Here is a 20,331-nt window from a genome sequence, read left to right as displayed (position 1 = left end):
TACAAATACAAGAAAAAAACTAAAAGCTCACATACAGTATGTGCTCTTTGCCTGAGATCGACACATCGTTATGTGTAGCCCAATGGGATCATACCCAGAAAACAACAAAAAATAACTGCACTTCTTCAAGTGTAAGAACTGCACTTTTATGAATATTACACTCCTGCTTTGGAGGAATTATTTGCGTACTTATGCAGGACATGCAATATTTTGGATATTAAAAAATGCATTGTACTACATAGTACTGAACTTCACTGCAGAGAATGCATATATTGCTCCTTAAGATAAGTTGTGTTGAGGAGTTAGCCTACTGTTTGTGACAAAACACACAACTATCCAAAGAAATCGTTTGATCTCTCGAGCTTGTCTCAAAGTAGGCTATGCAACCTATTGCTTCTTTTTGTTCAGTGGCGTTGAGATTAGCGGTACGAAGTTACTTTGGCTAACTAGCTACATACTATGTGAAAGCACAAAACCTTCCTACCGCAAGTTCGCTGCTCTGACAACTTACTTCTGTTGATTGGTGTTAGTGTCTGATTAGACCGACGCGGAATCTTGTTTATTTCCGCAAAATGTCTTGAACCATTCTCCCGTTTTGGACTGCATGCAATTTCACCTGCTCGCGACTTTAACTTCGTGGAGCCAGCAAACATAACAATCAAAATTCCCAGATGGCCCCCATTCTTCTTCTTCTTGTTTTTCTTTGGCGGTTGGCAAACAGCTTTTAAGTGCATTACCGCCACCGTCTGAATAGGAGTATGGGCCTGAATACATCACCAAAAAAAAAAAGATAAAACGCAATATTGAAGCATACAGTTAAGAACATAATTATTCATACCCCTGGCAAATTTTGATGTTTGATGTTGATTTTCACTTGATATGTTTGTTCTGACTGACAATGACACTGCCAAATGCCAAAAGGTTGTGAGACAATGTGGTAGAAACATGGAATAAAAAATAAATAAAAGTTATTTTCATCTTTTTAAAACATTTTTATGAAAAATGGCATGTCCAAAATTATTCATACCCTTTCTAAATAATCAATGGAAACATATGTATTTGCCATCAAAGCTCTAGACATGGTTCTTATAATACCTAGCCTGCATGTCTCCACAATGATTGTAGGCCGCACCTTTTTAGCAGCAGTCTGGGTTTTGAAAACATATGTAACCTACTCAACAAGTGAGACAGATGGTGTCTTAGACCAGATTTCAAAAACAACGTTACATTCATAAAAAAAAAAACATGTGAAAGAGATTCTTCCATATCGCAAAAGGCACACATATTATCCATATCCATAAATGTAGATAGTAATGGATTACAAGAGTAAGTTTTGTGTAAAATATTGAAGTGTAATTCTTTTACCTTGTCGGTAAGGCAAAAAGTGTTAGGTAATAACCATGCCTTTTTCCAGTCAATATCATTAATTGATTTATTCCAGAAAAAGTCCCTCTAGGAGTCCATTTCTTTTTAGTATGGAAAGCGTTACGTATAAAGTTCTTATTGCATTTTTTTTATCAAGGAGAGGGCAACCATCAATGGCTACAGTAGGGTTTACTCAGACATTTGAGCTGTTTGACAAGTGATATTCCATTAACAATGATACCATAGGGATTGCATTACACACAAGATTAAATTCTTTGCCTCTTACAGGAAACTGGTGGGTAACAAGAAATTTCTCATAAGGAAGGTTTCCATTCTTGTCAAATAAGTCTTTAATGAAAGAAACATCTTTTGCGAGCCAAGAAGGAAGAAAAATAGATTTGTTCTTTACTGTAATGTCTTGGTTGTTCCATAAAAGAGCTTTATGGGGAGAAAAGTGATGAACGTAGAGTAGTTTCCAGGCTAAGAGGGCTTGTTTGTGGAAATTAGATAGTTTAAGAGGACGTTTAGGAGGAGAATATAGTTACTCTGATGATTTTTTCAAATATATGCCAGTAAGATATTCTAAAAGCTTTAAAGGTGGGAACTTACTAAAAACATCAGCTATAGAATGTTGATGATAAAATTGTTGTCTTTCGGTTTTCAAGGCAGGGCGATGAATTTATTTACCAGTATTTACATTTATCATAATCTACGCCAGTCTACGCTGTAGTCTCACCAGCACCCCGCCAGAAATGTTCTTTTTTGCTCTTGAAAATCCCTTTTGTAATTGTATATCGGGCTCCATAATCTCTGCTGATTCTTTAAAAAGCACACAGATTCATCAGCCAGGCTTTAAATAGATCAAATGTAAAGAAAGGAGCATACAGAGGAGGATGTTTCTTATATTTTGTATTTCTGCTCAGTGCAGCAAAAAAGACTGTATATGGGTAAGTGCTATATGTTAGCCTGGCGAGCCATACCCACATCAAGATGTAGGGTCTGGGAACTATCCACTGGCACTGCTCAATCCAAGAGCTGGGATAAACGGTTGTCTTTCAAATTTCCTCTGCATGTGTTACAGGTCCCAAATATGGGACTGAAAGTAACAAAGATAAAAATGTCCTGTAAGACAGGTGAAATAAAAGGAGTTAGACACAGCAGCTTTCCATGTTTTCTCCCAAATTGCATCTTGTTTATTTATTCAGAATAAATCACAAAATCTGTGTGCATTAACTGTTTTGTTCAAGTCCCAGTGAGGTGTACAACATAAATATAAAGTATATAATAGTTTGTATAATGTTTTCTCCCAAATTGCATCTGAGAGCGAGCGGAGGTCCGTTCCCATAGCAACCGGAACGCAACTGCTTGTGCCACTCCAGTGAGATCACATTTTTATATTTACTAATAGACATAGTGGTCACCTGATCACCTGTTTTGGGTGCGCAACGCATGCAATAGGATAGCGGTACAACTCGAGTCCCATGCCCTGTGTGTCCTAGGGATCTGGTGTCTCCATGGTCTAAAACTGCTTTATATAGGTCTTGTAAACGTACTTCCAGAGGCAGGCAAGTTCGACCAGAGCTCTTCACATATCGATGTAGCCATATCTTACACGTTAATACAGACAGTGATACGTATCGGTTAATCTTTTCACCCATAATAGCTAGCATAGTTGCTGCTAATGTCTAAGACTGTCTCAAATGGTGTACTTCTGCACTTGCAATACCTAATTTGAGTGTGTGGGGGCCTTCACAATGACACAAAGTGCACTGCTAGTCCCCGGATGGTGCACTCATAGCAGTCAAAAAGCTGAGTGTGGAACACTGGATACTTTTCGCCCTCAATGGACGCCATCTTGGCTATATAGCGGAAGGGGAGGGAGAGTTTTCAAACTCGTGGTAATTGCAGTTGAGAAAGCTGAACCAGCAGCAGTGGAAAACACACTTTACAGATGTACAAGCAAGTTATAACATAAACTGTTTTGACACAGTATGACCATGTTACTGTGAAATAGAGGACACAAATAAAGTTATATTTAAATGTTGCGATTGTCATTTCTAGTAAGTGCTCAGAGTCGTTTGATTTGAGACGACACTATTGTTAAAATATATGCATTTAGCCCAAAAGCATACAGTGGACATAGGGTGCTGCACGAAAGTGTACTCATGAAAGTATGCCAAATGAGACACAGTGAAAGTGATATTACACTGCGTGGCCAGGTATTAGGAGACAAAGGGACACATTTTGCCCAGAAAGCATTTGTGGTGCTGGATGGTCATAATAAGTTTAGATTGGAGGTGAGAGAGATGCCACAGATCAATAAACAAAAGATAGCAGATAGCATGCAGTTCTAGCCAACTCCAGTAATTTTTGACCAAGCTGGGCAAGGTTTAGGATCGGTCAATTACGCAATCAACGGCTCCTCTGTGGAACCTCATTAAAAGAAAAATGTCAAGTTCACACTGGTGAAGACCATACCTTTATTCAATGCAATGCTGTCTCGTTACAAACGATGAAGAAAAATGTCAAGTTAACACTGGTTATGACCATTCCTTTATACAATGCAATGTTTTCTTGTTACAAACGATGTGGTCAAATCATCAAATAAAGTTTTTATATATATATATATATATATATATATATATATATATATATATAAAATAATGAGATGAGCAAAGACATGATCATTTACATACATTTCATACAAAAATACACACATTTCAAAGATACATATTGATTTTTCACATAGCATTGTAAGCAGGTTACGCAAGACTTTTTTTTGGCTGGACAAAATGGCAATATTTCAGAATACTGGACATACAGACAATCGCTTTTAAAATAGCCATAATGGCCTATAATCTTACATTTAAACGGCACTAAATCACAAACTATATATTTACACAATGCAGTTTATTAAGCGTCGTCAGCACCAGCAGGTGGTTTAGGATCAGCTTTGCACAAGCAGCGAAGAAGACTACTTTTATTCTATAAAGCAGCGCAAATTGTTGCCCACACATTGCAAACAGACTCTAGCTACACAACTGCAGTAGTGGAGAATCTCGGAAGAATTCCCACTGGATTGGTAGCGGTTTCTGCGGTTGGCATTGCTTAAAACTGCCATAATGTTGTTGTTTGCATAAGTTAATTGCTGCGCGATCACAGCCCCTCTTCTCTCACTTCCAGCGGCCCCTACTCACAGACCCGGTAGCCTAATAATGAAGCAACAGCTGTGATGAACGGTAATGCCGGTTCACCGGAGAGTGAATATAGACCCTATTTAGACCCTTAAAGTTTTAGATGAGTGGTTGTGATCTTTCTAGTTTCCCTGAAACCCAAAAAAAAAAAAAGTCCCAATAAATGACTTGTACACGCCCTTCATAAATTAGCGTTGCTGTAACATGCAACATGATTTCATAGAATGACAGCCTATTTCACTGCTTGTGCAAAATGGACATAAAAAAAACAAACGTTTCATAGACTATGTTTATATTTAACTTGTCACCATCATATGATTTTGAAGAGGAACATTTGAATGCCTTTTCACACTTTCTCTCCAACGTGAATTAACATATGTTTAGGGAAACATATGTAAGGTAAACATATGTAAGGGAAACTTTCCGGGACAGTAGTCTTAATGTTGCAAGGTTGGTTTTCTGCCTGGGGACGCTAGGTGCAGCGGGGAAAGTAACCATTTTCACCGGAACAGGTCATTTAACCAACCAAATTATTTCTAAACGGGTTTATTACGTTAAAATAGTTGCCAAGTACCCCTTTAAGCCTTGAATTATCTGAATTATGTTTTCCACAGTGGTCAGATTAAAGTGTCCCACATACTCGCCACTCCCGACCGGTAGCGCGACAATGTGTCGTCACAGGAGCGCCGTAACCATTTATACTCGCGCGTGGTGGTCGCGACACTAGTTGCAATATTCTCCTGAACAGAGTTGTCGCTGTTGTGAAAAGACTAACGCTAACTATGTTACACAGTAGAAGAAGCTGCAGTAAGAAACACTAGTAGCTAGCCTCTGTGATGGTACTTCAGACTTTGGTTGCTGCTATTCACAACTACCATTATCATTATCATCTACTGTAGTTTCCAAGGTGTGTGCACAGGTAGATAGATAGATAGATAGATAGATGATAGATGGATATATAGATAGATACTTTTAGCCCAGAAATCTAGACGCACCCTAGCGGCAGCAAATTACATTTGCTTCCAGGGCTAGTCTAGCAACTCTCCGTTGGCTTGTGAGCTCAAAAAAATTAAACTTCTATCAGGCCAATCAAATGTATAGAGTCGTTAGGCGGGCTTAACATAGTGATCGATGGCAGAGTTGCAACGGTTTGGCTTGAATTCCCTGCTACTTGAAAACAAATAAGACGGATGTTGCTGCTGGCCAACAGTGTGACACGAGTTAAGCTTGTTTTAAGTTGGCAAAAGTTTGAACTAGCCAACTAGCTCCGCTGGTGGGAAAACGCATGGGACTCAGCGCTGTCCTATTGCGTACAGAGGGAATTTGAAAGACAACCGATTATCCCGCCCCTCGGACTGAGCACTGCGAACGGTGAGTGCCCAGACCCTACATTTTAATGTGGGTCTGGCTCGTCAGGCTAAGGTACTTTAGTCATCCCGAGGGAAATTTTAATAATTTAAACAGTTTAGTTGCTGGCTGAGTTTGTGTAATTTCCTGAAGTGGAAAGAGATTTTGTTCAGGCCTTAGTAGATTTCCTTTGTTTGAAAATAAATCGTTTCTATTCTTTCCTCTTAATTCCATGTGTTGCAACTCTCGCTGGTAACTTTGTTAACTTATCCAGCAAACTATTAAAAAGTTCACGACTGTAACAAAACACTGCAACTCTCGCTTGCCCTCAAACTAGTCCATCTTCCGGTTTCCGGTTTGTCGCACTCAGCTGAAGAAAATAGAGTGGTGCGCTACCGTGTGCTACCCGGCCAAAATCCTGGCGCGCCAGAGAGATCTACGTCATTTTGATGTCACATTGTCGCGCTACCGGTAGGGTGCGTCGAGTATGCAGAAGCCTTAAGACTTCTCTCCGATGTGGATTTTCATGTGTCTATTTAGTGTAAATTTGTGTAAAAAGCCTTTTCCACACTGGGTACATTTGTGAGATTTCTCTCCAGTGTGTATTAACATGTGGGTTTTAAGATCTGAGAGATGTTTGAAAGCTTTTCCACACAAGGCACATTCATGAGGTTTCTCTCCAGTGTGCATTAGTAAATGGCTTTTAAGAGTTGAACATTGCGAAAAAGCTTTTCCACATCGGACACATGTATGATGCTTCTCTCCAGTATGTATGAGAATGTGTTTTTTAAGAGATGAGAGGTGTTTAAAAGCTTTTCCACACCGGGCACATTCATGAGTCTTCTCTCCTGTGTGTATTAGTAAATGGCTTTTAAGAGCTGAAATTTGCGAAAAAGCTTTTCCACATTGGACACATGTATGAGGCTGCTCTCCAGTATGTATGAGAATGTGATTTTTAAGAGATGAGAGGTATGTAAAAGCTTTTCCACACTGGGTACATTTGTGAGGCTTCTCTCCAGTGTGTATTAACATGTGGGTTTTAAGATTTGAGAGATAATTAAAAGCTTTTCCACACTGGACACATTTATGAGGCATCTCTCCAGTGTGTATTAGTAAATGGCTTTTAAGAGCTGAACTTGTTGAAAAAGCTTTTCCACACTGGACACATTTATGAGGCTTCTCTCCAGTGTGTATTAGCATGTGGTTTTTAAGAAATGAACTTAGTGTAAAAAGCTTTTCCACACTGGGTACACTTGTGAGGCTTCTCTCCAGTATGTATGAACATGTGGCGTTTAAGAGTTGAGAGCTTTGTAAAAGCTTTTCCACACTGGACACATTTGTGAGGCTTCTCTCCAGTGTGTATTACCATGTGGGTTTTAAGATTTGAGAGATGTTTAAAAGCTTTTCCACACCGGGCACATTCATGAGGCCTCTCTCCAGTGTGTATTAGTAAATGGCTTTTAAGAGATGAAATTTGCGAAAAAGCTTTTCCACATTGGACACATATATGAGGCTTCTCTCCAGTATGTATGCGAGTGTGAATTTTAAGAGATGTTAGGTATGCAAAAGCTTTTCCACACTGGGTACATTTGTGAGGCTTCTCTCCAGTGTGTATTACCATGTGGGTTTTAAGATATGAACTTTGTGAAAAAGCTTTTCCACACTGGGTACATTTGTGAGACTTCTCTCCAGTGTGTATTACTAAATGGCTTTTAAGAACTGAACTTGTTGAAAAAGCTTTTCCACACTGGACACATTTATGAGGCTTCCCTCCAGTGTGAATTAGCATGTGGATTTTAAGATATGAACTTCGTGAAAAAGCTTTTCCACACTGGGTACATTTGTGAAGCTTCTCTCCAGTATGTATTAACATGTGGCGTTTAAGAGTTGAGAGCTTTGTAAAAGCTCTTTCACACTTGACACATTTATGAGGCCTCCCTCTAGTGTGTATTAACAAAGGGGCTTTAAGATGTGACATTTTTGAAAAGGCTTTTCCACAATAGGCATTTTTATGTTGCTTTTGCCAGTACTCTGCCTTTGATTAACACCACGAGAGTGTGTTTGCTGCCGTTTCCCAAGTTCAGTATAGGCTGTGAAACTCTTCCTGTAGACTGAGCGGTGGTAAAGCCTTCCTTTGAGTTCATCATTCGGTCCATGGATCTTCTGTTGCCTTATGTGCGGGTGTTCTGATACACCTGGAAAAGTTACCATAATGATTTAGAATGACAGACCTTCTATAATTCAATATTGGCTAATGACATTTTCTTTTGTCAAATTCTGTCCAAAGCTAATCCTGATGTGTCTATGTATAAAACAATTTACAGTCACAAGAAATGATTCATGCATGACGAGACTGAGAGCTTGTTCCACGCTACAGATACATTTTCGATTATTTACAGTTATTGTAATCTACGTCATAGCACAGCCTACACCCGAACCTCACCAGAAATGTTCATTTTCGCTTTTGAAAAACGATTCTTTAAAAAGCACACCGATTTATCAGTCAAGCTTTAACCTGTTGAGGAGTGAACTATTTTCCTGGTTCCTTCTAGAATTCTACACAAACGATCTATTAACGTTTTTCATGTGACGTATTCTAGGTTCTATAGCTTTGTTTACATCCAGCTGGTAGACAAGGGACAAGTTGAACCCATTGAACATCGTTGTCTGCAGCTGCCTCTCAGTAGGCTACATCTCTGTATTTCAGCAATGTCAACATTTCAGGCATCAATAAAGGTGATGATGAAACGTTATCCCATTGTTCAATATTTGATAGCCTGTCACAGGAACGTTGTTTCGCTAAAATCGCCCTGATTTGGTGCATTGATCTGTATCGATAACGTTATGGGAGAACCTGCATGTAGCCTAATGGTAGCCCTAACTTTTTTTTCTCTGTTCAAAACTTCGGTTTACCACGAAGACAATAGCCTTTCTTAGAAGCTGTGAAATTTGACCAGAAAGGAACATGTCTTCCTTCTGAAAGCTGACACAAAATCAAACAATATTTGATCATTTAACTTAAACTGAACAGCGACAGGTCTTGGTAGGCAGTAGACTCAGCAGGCGTTAAAAGCGGTAGCCTACTGTTATAGCCAGAGTCAGTCAGCATCATGTAACATTAATGGCGTTAAGTCATGAATCCTGTAACATATTATATCATATAACAGCGATGGCTTATTCGAAGACGATCTGCATGGATATATAACCACCCAGAAAAACTCAGAATGTGAGTGATAAAGTTCATTAATTGTATGAAACTTTTTATTAGTTATCATTTGCAGCATCAGCCTATATTAGGGTTGTTATGCTAGCTCAGCCTTTAAATATGTTGTTATTTTGGTCATGTGGACTTGATTAAACGAATAAAGATAATTCATAAACTGCTTATTTCTTACATGACTGAAGCAGTAGCCTAGGTTCAACAGTGGTGTTTGAGGTTGCTGTGTTAAGTTGTTGTGTGTGATCGCTAAACAATTAGGATCAAATCAGTTTATTTTGACATACGGGAGTTAGCCTGACCTGTAACGTTAGCCTATAGCACATAAGCCTATTCTGTTTTCATTTATTAGCATTTGTTGTGATTATATAATCAAATGACACTCATGATAACTTGAAATAGAAGGACAGAAGATAGGTGATTGATGTCCACAAGCACGAATTTCACGAGACAAATTAGAACAAACTGTTCCGGTAAAAATAATCTTGCCATGTTTAAAATGCTGCACTTTTTCCCTTCATAGCCTATCTCTGGCAATTCATTTTTGGATGACTGTAGAGTGTAGTATTTTAGCCTACGTCTTCGTAGACAGTAGGCTACACCATTAGGCTATCTTGAGAATTAAAGACTTCACAGCTGCTAATGATCATCCTCCACAACCACGAGGATTGGTAGGCTAAACGGTCGATTAGGTAAGCCTTTTGTTTCTTATTGTAAAACCAACTGTTAGTGTCTACACAAGTGGTCGGCATCCCGGTCAATATTTGATATAAAAATTTCAATTTTGAAGCTATTTGTAACTATGTGTAGCCTATGCAACCCGACTGTTGTAGGCTTGCCTACCACTCTCTGCAGTGCCTTGCCTACCATTCTTGCCTACCACTCTAGTTGTAAACAAACGGTCACATGACATTATGACGTAGGTGCAAAACCTTAATAGTTTCAATGTTCTTTATGGGGAAAATCTCTGAGGATAATTGTCGCATCATAATGCGGAACTCTCGGTTTGCAAAACATTCTAATCACATATTTGTGACCGTACTCCTCAACTGAATGTAATGAAAGGGGGAAAATCACTGGAGCATACATTCTATTCATCAAAAAAGATGCAACATTTCTGAGTCCCCAATGCCCAGTGTGTCCTAGAGATCTAGTGTCTCCATGGTCTAAAACTGCTTATTATTATTATTATTATTATTCTTTCTGTTCAGTGCAGGAAAAAAACTGCATATGGGTAAGTGCTATATATAGGTCCTGTATAGGGCTGGGACAACGCATCGACGTAATCGATTACTTCGACGCAAAAAATACGTCGACGCAAAATATGTGCGTCGATTTGTCAGACCCAAAATGCGTGCTGCCAAATATTTTGAATTTTACACCTTCAGTGTTTCCCATACGTTGACTAATCTGTGGTTGGGCGCCACGAAATCAAAACCGACCGTCACACATTGATGTTCTATGTTGTACTATTTAAATTAAAGATAAGATAAAATCCTTTCATTGAGCTGCACTTTTTACGATTGTTGAAGAATTGTTGTTGCCACATAGAAGCATTACATAGAACACACCTGGCTAAATTGCTATTAAATCCGCTTAGCATCATGACAATGCTTTGCAAATTTGTTCAAAACTGCTGCAGTCAAGTTAACTCTGCTAAGGTCTTATCACAACATAGTACATTGAGGAGACTGAACTTAGTTAAGTTATGCAATCAAGCAGTATCTCAAAGCTAACGTTGAGTTTAGCATGCTTACTCACAGCTGCTTGTCAATTTTGTTACTCAGGGCTCATTTTATTGACTCCGACACTGAATGTCTGCAAAATCCCGATGTAAATGGAAAAGTGTTTTCCAAGACTCAAAAGTGCTTGTCCCAAGGAGAAGTACAAACTGTTATTTGAACTATCTACGTTATGAATTGCATCCACACATCAGCAGCCTTTTAACTGCGTTAGTATTACAATTGCAAGTAAATTAAAGTGACAGGCACTCAATTAGACCTATACACTACTGAAATTTATTGAATGCTACCTCTGACTAAGAATGCATTACTTTGCACTTGTAGTCTTTTATTTTGAAATTTTAAAAGCAATAAACATATATTGCAATGTTAAGGAATTCCTGTTTTTTCATTCAGATATATAAATCAACATGTATAAATTGCTATTAGTCAATTAATGGGGGGATAATCGATAATTGAAATCGAATCGGACTGAAAAAATGAGTCGTTAGATTAATCGATGCATCGAAAAAATAATCGCTAGATTAATCGTTTAAAAAATAATCGTTTATCCCAGCCTGTAAACAAACTTCCAGAGGCAGGAAAGTTTGACCAGGGTCCTTCAATTCTAATATAAAACGATGGACAAGTTTCCGCCTCCTAGTCCTAGGCCCACGTTTGGCCAAATCTATCTCGCTGAATTGTTGTATATGATGCTTATTTGTAGGCTACTGATTGCTGGGGGTGATTGCTGGGGAGAGGGGGGTGCTACTAAAGATGGCGCTGGTTAGACAGGCAAAGTTATCAGCAGCAACATAAGAGCCTTAATAATGTAAGAACACAGCTGGGTCTCGCAGACACTAGGCCTACTCGAGGTCACGGTTAACATTATTCATCAACTGTGACATGATATGTTTGCATGTTCAGCAGTCAACGAAATAGCAGTAGCCTAGCCCTATGTGTGGCTCCTTTAAGTGAACCTGACATCAGTGAATTGCGAGTGAGTGGCAAGAGGAGTTTAGGAGTACACAGTATTGCGGGTAACTGAATAAAGCTGCAACTGCTCAGACTGTAACGTTAAGTTAGCCCCGATGGTTTTAATAACTTTTAATGATGACCTGTCTGGAATGAAGCAGGAATGGTTAGCATATTTTATAGGTAGTATTACAAAACCCAAGCTAATGAAAATATATCACTAAAATATAGCTGCAAACAGGGACGGAGCTTGAGGGGGTGCGGGAGGTGCGGACGCCCGCCCGGGACCAAGAGGGGTCCCGGTCGAGGCGCCCTCCCCCACCCGGTAAGGTGGGACGGGCCTCTCCCACGCACAAAGCCGGAGGAGCTAAGATCATGCAAACGGTTTCTTTACAATCATTTTCATCAGAGTGGGACGTATTAGGCTTATAGGTTGCCCCAGTCAGGACGAGTTATGACTCACGGTTGCAGAAAAGTTTTGAAATTTACTTTGATGATTTAGTAGGTGTAAAATATTGAATAAAATGTTCTGCTGTATGACTGGCTTTATTTTAACTCTTCTAACTTTACGACGTGCAAATTTACTAAATTGGATCAACGATATTGTCTCCTACAGGCGTCAATGAGAGAACACTTACACTTACATGATTTTGGTTTCGATTTTCTAATTGGAGTAAGTCTTTGTGACAACACGTCATGATACATTTGATAATGTTTGATCGTTGTTTTGGTATGAAGCATCTTTTACGTAGCCTGATGAATGCGCTCTAGAAAGTGAAAGTAGCCTAACCTAGGCCTATGCGCCGGTGTCTGAGCTGTTCAGCGTCCCCCAATTGATTACGTTCCTCAAATGGAGAACACATCAATCTCATGGTATTTTTTGCCCTAAAATGCATGAAACATGCAAGTTCAAAATCCCGCCGGTACGTTCCATCTCCGTTTCATATTTGCCCAGGCTATAGCCTACAATAAATGAATTGAACAAACTCAACTGACAACAGGTATATCTACTAATTCGGTCATTGAGACTACAGAATACAGACTACAGAACAACAAACTTTGTCTTTCTGAAGTTTATTTTTGTATTCCGGGGTACAGTAGCCTAATTGCCTAATGTCTTGACAATAGTTTTTCTTACCGGCTTGCTGTTTAAACTGACTGCACCGCTCTGAACTTTCCTGCCAGGTTTATGACGTAAACTGCTACATCTCGGCTCTGCTCGGCTAAACTCATCGTGTGGGAAATCAGATTATCTGTCAATATTGTGCTTTGAAAGTAAGGGATTTTTGCTCAGTAATAGTAGGCCTAGGCTACATTTTGTAACATTTATAGAGAAACCGAGGGGAAGTTAAATTAAAAATCGTTGGAAATTGAAAACACACACCTACAAAAAAAGATTCGGGGCTTTTAAAAAGAGATTCATTCGACCATTAAAAACCACTTGAGGAGCACAGTGGGACAGGAGAGACTGAGTGGACTTGCCATGTTGTCCATAGAGAATGAGAGAGCAAAGAAAATGGACATAGGCCTACACAGAGCATCGTGGACCGAGTTTATGGAGCGTAAAAGGCTCGTCGTATACCCTTCAAATAGTGCTGCGTATTATTATTGTTTTATTATTAGGGGTCATGTAGCCTAATGTTTTTGTTGTTCTCTTGGTTACACTTCATGTACGTTCAATGGACTTCAAAATTACATAGTTGCTCTCTGTGGCGCTGACGCTTGTAAGACCCGCTGTTGCAGGCATGTGTAGCCTATGTTGTAAAATTATTTTATGATGAGTTTAATAAAGGGCCCGGTCATGTGCCCCGCCCCCGCTCTGACTTGTTCCGCCACTGGCTGCAAGCAGCAATAAGGGGGCCAAGCAGAATAGGCCGGAGTAGCCACGGCGACAAGATAGAACTCAGCAGACACCCGCCATTAACACTTCCAACACATCAAAACATAACTGATTTTGTAGGGCTGAAACAGGGCTGAGTATTGCCGCCGCCTCGCCCAGCCAGCCCCACACCCCACCTAATCACCCCTGCCCCCCCACCCTGTCCCGCCCTTCCACGCACGCATTAGAATGAACTGGATGGAACATGTTGTCATCAGTTTCACATCAAAAAAAAGATTGATAAAACACATCAGCAACTACAGATCAAAATGCAATATTGCTAATTGCAGCACCCCCTACAGGTCAAAGGCCACCACATTTTTTGAGCATCCTCTTGATGGGGTCCTGAATAGTTGTACCAAGTTTGGCTTTAATACATGCAAGGGTTGCTGAGATATGAGCACTTCCTGTTCCTGATTGGCTCTTACAGCCGAATGCTTCTGTCAACTCTTCCAGAAAGCAATGCACTGATAAGGCATGGTCTGAAGATGGTCTCTCTCTTGGTGAGGATCCGCTGAAATTTGTGACCTGCGAAAACTTGTATGTGTTTTTGATTAAATCCAATATGGTGGCCGAATCAATTACGATGATATCACAAGTTGGCTTGGGTCGGCCTAAGGACCTCCAACAGTATTACCAGACACCACTAGTGCGTTTTAATTCTAAGCACAACTGCAGCTACAGGCCAAAAGGCATGTTTCTTAATTACAGCGCCCCCTAGAGGTCAAAGGTCACCAGATTTCTTAAGCGTCCCCTCGATTGGGTCCTGAGTCCATGTACTAAGTTTGGCTTTGATACATGCAAGGGTTGCTGAGATATGAGCTCACTTCCTGTTTGGCGGCTCCGCCGCAAATTTCGATTGGCTGTTACGGGCAAACGGTTTTAGTTCCGAAGACAAAAAGCAATGCATTAATGAGGCTTGGTCTGTAGATGATATCTGTGAAGTTTGGTGTTGATCAGACAAAGTTTGTGACCTGTGAAGACTTTGTGTTTTTGATGAAATCCAATATGACGGAAAATCCATCATGGCGGAAATTGACGTCATGCCGTTGAACTCAGCTTGGTCCAAGGATTCCAGCGATATCTCACTTTTGACAATCGGCCATACGGGTCAAAAGTTACGTGCGTGAACGCACGTCCAACTTTGGCCTGTTGGTGGCGCTAGAGTGCTTGAGATGCCATCATGAAACTTGGTGAAATGAATCACAGGACTGTCCCCAATAAGTGTGTCAAATTTCAAAACTTTTCACCAGACGGTTCTATGGGCTGCCATAGACTTCAATGGCGGAATAATAATAATAGGGAAGAAAACGTAGAAACACAATGGGTGCCTTTGCAGCTTCGCTGCTTGACCCCCAAATACAACTTAGAACTAGGCCTACTTATGTACTACTGAAGAGATTGTTTATTTGTTTCCCCGACTAGCGCGGTAAAGTGCAAACACACACACCAGCACAAGACGGCTCTAGAGAGGGCTGGGCTGAGCTCCGCTCTGCTAAGGTTAAACGGCGGATCATCAGGGTCATATTCGGCCTGTCGGGACTTATGAGTTCATTACATTACATTACATTACATTACGCTGACGCATTTTTAGCCAAAGTGACTAACAACATGGTAAACAGTTTAAGTTTTAAAGCTCATGTGTGATGTAATGGGTAATGATGCACGTTACTTTTACCCCTTATCGCGAGGAACCAATCACATCGGTGTATCTGATATAGGCGGGCCATGAGGCGAGCTAAACAGAGAACGACAGCGCTGCAATGAATCAGTCAGTAAACATTGGTCGTAGTGTTATCCAATTGCGTCGAAGTCTGGAATCAGTCAGTAAACATTGGTCATAGTGTTATCCAATTGCGTGCAGTCAGATTTTCAAATGCATGCTTGGTGCCGCCCCTTGAGTTGGGCCATTTACATTATTCGTGGCCAGACCCTTAATCTTTCTAGATGATCAGGGTCTGGATTTTCTAGGCTACCACACAACAAACTGTACTAGCAGACAGACACACAACCCAAACTGCTTGTGTGGCCCGGGTACAGAGGGGAGTCTGTTGTCATTTGAGAGAGAGACTGCGGGGGTAAAAGGGGCAGCGTGAATCAGTGCGCTGTGAACTGAAATTGTAGCTATTTCCGAAACGCTATTTCTAAATGGAATGTGACAAAATAATTGTTTTTGTTCGATTACTTTTTTTTTTGTGATCGTTTGGAACCAAAATCGATATGCCTCTTGCGAGTGGTTGCGAGTGATTCAGTGCAGCACAGAGCTGCCCCAGGCTTCAGTGCAACAGCGCCCTCTAGTCACAAAATTCAGTGAAACACATATGGACTGTTCAGTTCTAACACATATGGACTGTTCAGTTCTAACACATATGGACTGTTCAGTTCTAACACATATGGACTGTTCAGTTCTATATGAGAGGACTTACTTTCCAGCTGGTCATGCTCCTCTTCCTCCACCTGCTCTTCTTTCTTCACTTCAATCGTCACTGTTGTCATTTCATTGTAAGTAGACCTTGGTGACTCTGTGACGTCTGTTTCAGTTTTACAGTCTGTTTGAGATTCACAGTGAAGCTCTGCAAAGCGCTTTTCTTCTTCATCTGGACATGAAATCATATGACCATACTCCTCCTCTTTTATATCTTCTTCTTTCACCATCACGCTCAGCGGGCCAAGCTGTCGCACTTCCTCCTCTTCCTCCTCCTTCTTCACCGTTGTCTGTAGTGTTGCACTGTAAGTAGACTTTTCTTCTGCATCTGGACATGCAATCAGATGACCAGATTCCTCCTGTTTTACATCATCTTTTATATCTTCTTCTTTCACGATCACTCTCAGGTCAACCTGGTGTGTTTCAGCACAGCTAGAACGAAATGGAAGTCCAACATCCATGTTGCTAGCAGAAGAAAAGATGATCCCATCCAAATATTTCAATTGCCTGAAATCAGAGAAACAAAATATTTGTTTTTCAATTAATAATAAAAAAAATCCCATGAATAAAAATAGTATTATTATTATTGCTGCAGCTCAAAGTGCTTTACATTTAGATGATTTAACACAATAATAAAATAATTGCATTGTAGTAATACAAACAGAAAAATCAAACAATAGATAAAACATAAAAAATGTAAAGTAAAAATGAGAATTCACAAGATGGTAAGGAGATAGATACAGCATATACAATACAACTAATACAGTGAAAAGACCATGTAAATAGTCAAATAATGTAATGAAATTAAGATACAAGAAAAACATGAAAACTAAAAGCTTGTGCTCTTTGCCTGAGATCGACACATCGTTATGTAGCCCAATGGGATCATACCCAGAGAACATCAAACATTAACTGCACTTCTTCAATTGTAAGAACTGCAGAGTATTACACTGTTGCGTTGGAGGAATTATTTGCGTACTTATGCAGGACATGCAATATTTTGGATATTAAAAAAGGCATTGTACTACATAGCACGGCACTTTACTGCAGAGATGCAATATTTTGGAGATGAAAACATTTTGTATTACTGCAGTCGTTTTTGTAAGATATAGCGGAACGCCAGATATGCCCCCATTCCGGTGGACATGAGGGGCTACGAAGCATATTGTTATTGGATTTGAGCCAGAGTCCAAACCTCAATCAGTCAAAAAAAAGTGATGGCAAATAATCGTTCCTGCCTCAAAACCTAGATTGGTGCTAAAAAGGTGCGATCTTCAATCACTGTGGAGATATGGAGAGGCTTGGTAGGTATTATAAGAACCATTTGAGAGCTGTGAATGCAAATAAAGATGTTTCCATTGATTATTTAAAAAGGGTATGAATAATTTTAGACACGGCCATCTTATAAAAATGTTAAAATATATATATATAAATGATTATTGTTTTTATTCCATCATTCTACTACCCTGGAACTCCAGAACGATTTCTAGATTACCAGGGTCTGGATTTTCCAGGCTATGATTCTACCACATTGTCTTACAACCTTTTGGCATGTGACAGTGTAATTTTCAGTTAGAACAAACATATTGGTCAAGAGAAAATCAACATTAGATCAATATTTGCCAGGGGTATGAATAATTTTGTTCTTAAGTACTTGCTCCACCACTGATCTTTGCCTCTTGCACGGTGGGATCCTGCCCACGGAGCGAGAATAAAACATTTCCAGATCCATGATCTCCAGATTATCGGAGCACTGTTGGACCACACTTTTCCTACTTACTCAACACATAGATGGATTAATAATTATAATTGAACTGAGTAGCAAGTGTTTGAACCCACAAGGTGAGGCGTTTGTCAGCAATACACAAAGGAACGAAGAGTAAAGACGTCTCTTGCTAACTGAGGGGTATGCTACAAAACGAGGTAAATGGCTCACCCGACTTTAGGGAGAAAGTGCTGACCTATAAAGAAAGATGGAATGCATATATTGCTCCTTAAGATAAGTTGTGTTGAGGAGTTAGCCTACTGTTTGTGACAAAACACACAACTACCCAAAGAAATCGTTTGATCTCTCGAGCATGTCTCAAAGTAGGCTATGTAACCTATTGCTTCTTTTTGTTCAGTGGCGTTGAGATCAGCGATACGAAGTTACTTTGGCTAACTAGCTACATACTATGTGAAAGCACAAACCCTTCCTCCCGCAAGTTCGCTGCTCTGACAACTTACTTCTGTTGATTGGTGTTTGTGTCTGATTAGACTGACGCGGAATCTTGTTTATTTCCGCAAAATGTCTTGAACCATTCTCCCGTTTTGGATTTGCATGCAATTTCCCCTGCTCGCGACTCTAACTTCGTGGAACCAACAAGCATAACATGGCCCCCATTCTTCTTCTTCTTGTTTTTCTTTGGCGGTTGGCAAACAGCTTTTAGGTGCATTACCACCACCTTCTGAATAGGAGTGTGGGCCTGAATACATCACTGTTGAAAAAAAAAGCTGAGGTTAAATTGTGAAGTTAAAAAGAGTAGACGGGCTCTGGTTAAGTCTTTTTTTATTATTGCAAAAAGGGTGCAAGTACAAATGCAAATATATAGCCTAGTATAATCTATAGGCTACCCAATCAAATAACAACCATTTCATCAACATATAGTCTAACATATAATAAATTAAAAATAAACACATACATCCAAATAAAATAAAAAAAATACAAATAATAATAATAATAATAATAATAATAATGACATACAAGGGTCACTAGATTTTCCTAGTATTCAAAAAGCAGTGCATTGTTTATCTTTCACCATTTTTAGAGATTTCAGCTTTGGTTTGATTTTAAGTAATCTCTGTTTGAAAAGAAACATCTTTTGCAAGCCAAGAAGGAAGAAAAATAGATTTGTTCTTTACTGTAATGGCTTGGTTGTTCCATAAAAGAGCTTTATGGGGAGAAAAGTGATGAACGTAGAGTAGTTTCCAGGCTAAGAGGGCTTGTTTGTGGAAATTAGATGGTATAAGAGGACGTTTAGGAGGAGAATATAGTTACTCTGCTGATTTTTTTCAAATATATGCTAGTAAGATATTCTAAAAGCTTTAAAGGTGGGATCTTACTAAAAACATCAGCTATAGAATGTTGATGATAAAATTGTTGTCTTTCGGTTTTCAAGGCAGGGCGATGAATTTATTTACCAGTATTTACATTTATCATAATCTACGCCAGTCTACGCTGTAGTCTCACCAGCACCCCGCCAGAAATGTTCATTTTTGCTTTTAAAAATCCCTTTTGTAATCGTATTTGGGCTCCATAATCTCTACTGATTCTTTAAAAAGCACACTGATTCATCAGCCAGGCTTTAAATAGAACAAACTTAAAGAAAGGAGCATACAGAGGAGGATGTTCCTTATATTTTGTATTTCTGCTCAGTGCAGCATAAAAGACTGCATAATGGGTAAGTGCTATATAGCCTGACGAGCCATACCCACATCAATATGTAGAGTCTGGGAATATCCATTGCCACATTGTCAATCCGAGAGGTGGGATAAACTGTTGTCTTTCAAATTTCCTCTGCATGTGTTACAGGTCCCAAATATGGGACTGAAAGTAACTGTAGTGGCAAAAAACAATGCTTATGTTTTTCCTGTAACCCCGTTTTCTTCCTATTGTTTTCAACCACCTGGAGAATGCGGGTGCAGGGTCAGACTCGCGGCCCGAATCCAAGAAAATCCAAGAATGTTGTTGTTGAAAGCTTGTCGGTATTTATTGCAAATAAATATTAGATACAAAATAAAGTTGCAAATTGCTTTAAATGTCCATAAATATTTTTTTTGGAGCAGAGTTCAGCTTTCTCCGTAGGCCAAGCTCCGGTAACGCAGATCCAGGCCGAGGTCAAAGACCTTCCCCTCGTCATGCGCTACACGCCCCAATTTATAGGGTAGCACCCTCTCCACCTGCAGAAGGAGCACTCTACAACGCAACGAAAAAGACAACAATAAGTAAATTATGACACCAAAAATAAACTCAAATGCGGCTCCTACAGTAACAAAGATAAAAAATGTCCTGTAAGACAGGTGAATTAAAAGGAGAGTTAGACACAGCAGCTTTCCATGTTTTCTCCCAAATTGCATCTTGTTTGTTTATTCAGAATAAATCACAAAATCTCTATCCATTAACTGTTTTGTTCAAGTCCCAGTGTGGTGTACAACATACATATAAAGTA

The 20,331-nt window shown here is 39.6% G+C and overlaps 3 protein-coding genes across 5 annotated transcripts in view; all 3 read right to left on the bottom strand.

The window, feature by feature from the left end:
• Positions 1–682, bottom strand: part of LOC125297390 (zinc finger protein 239-like) — a 30,148-nt gene extending 29,466 nt beyond the window's left edge. For all 3 annotated transcript variants that reach the window (XM_048247750.1, XM_048247749.1, XM_048247752.1), the window contains exon 1: positions 512–682. The gene's annotated coding sequence lies outside the window, so the exon portion shown is untranslated. The remainder of the gene's footprint in view (positions 1–511) is intronic.
• LOC125297241 (zinc finger protein 729-like) overlaps positions 1–20,331 on the bottom strand; it is a 540,495-nt gene that overhangs the window by 396,928 nt on the left and 123,236 nt on the right. The gene's annotated exons all lie outside the window — the stretch shown is intronic.
• LOC125297335 (zinc finger protein 99-like) lies at positions 6,164–18,494 on the bottom strand. The gene is given in 4 exon segments (XM_048247647.1): positions 6,164–7,115; positions 7,117–8,101; positions 16,125–16,630; positions 18,350–18,494. Coding segments are annotated over 2 exon segments (1,479 nt in total). The 5' UTR covers positions 7,885–8,101; positions 16,125–16,630; positions 18,350–18,494; the 3' UTR covers positions 6,164–6,404.

The sequence above is a fragment of the Alosa alosa genome, chromosome 7 (assembly GCF_017589495.1).
Source record: "Alosa alosa isolate M-15738 ecotype Scorff River chromosome 7, AALO_Geno_1.1, whole genome shotgun sequence".
NCBI classification, from domain to species: domain Eukaryota; kingdom Metazoa; phylum Chordata; class Actinopteri; order Clupeiformes; family Clupeidae; genus Alosa; species Alosa alosa.
This window is presented reverse-complemented; position numbering and strand designations above follow the sequence as displayed.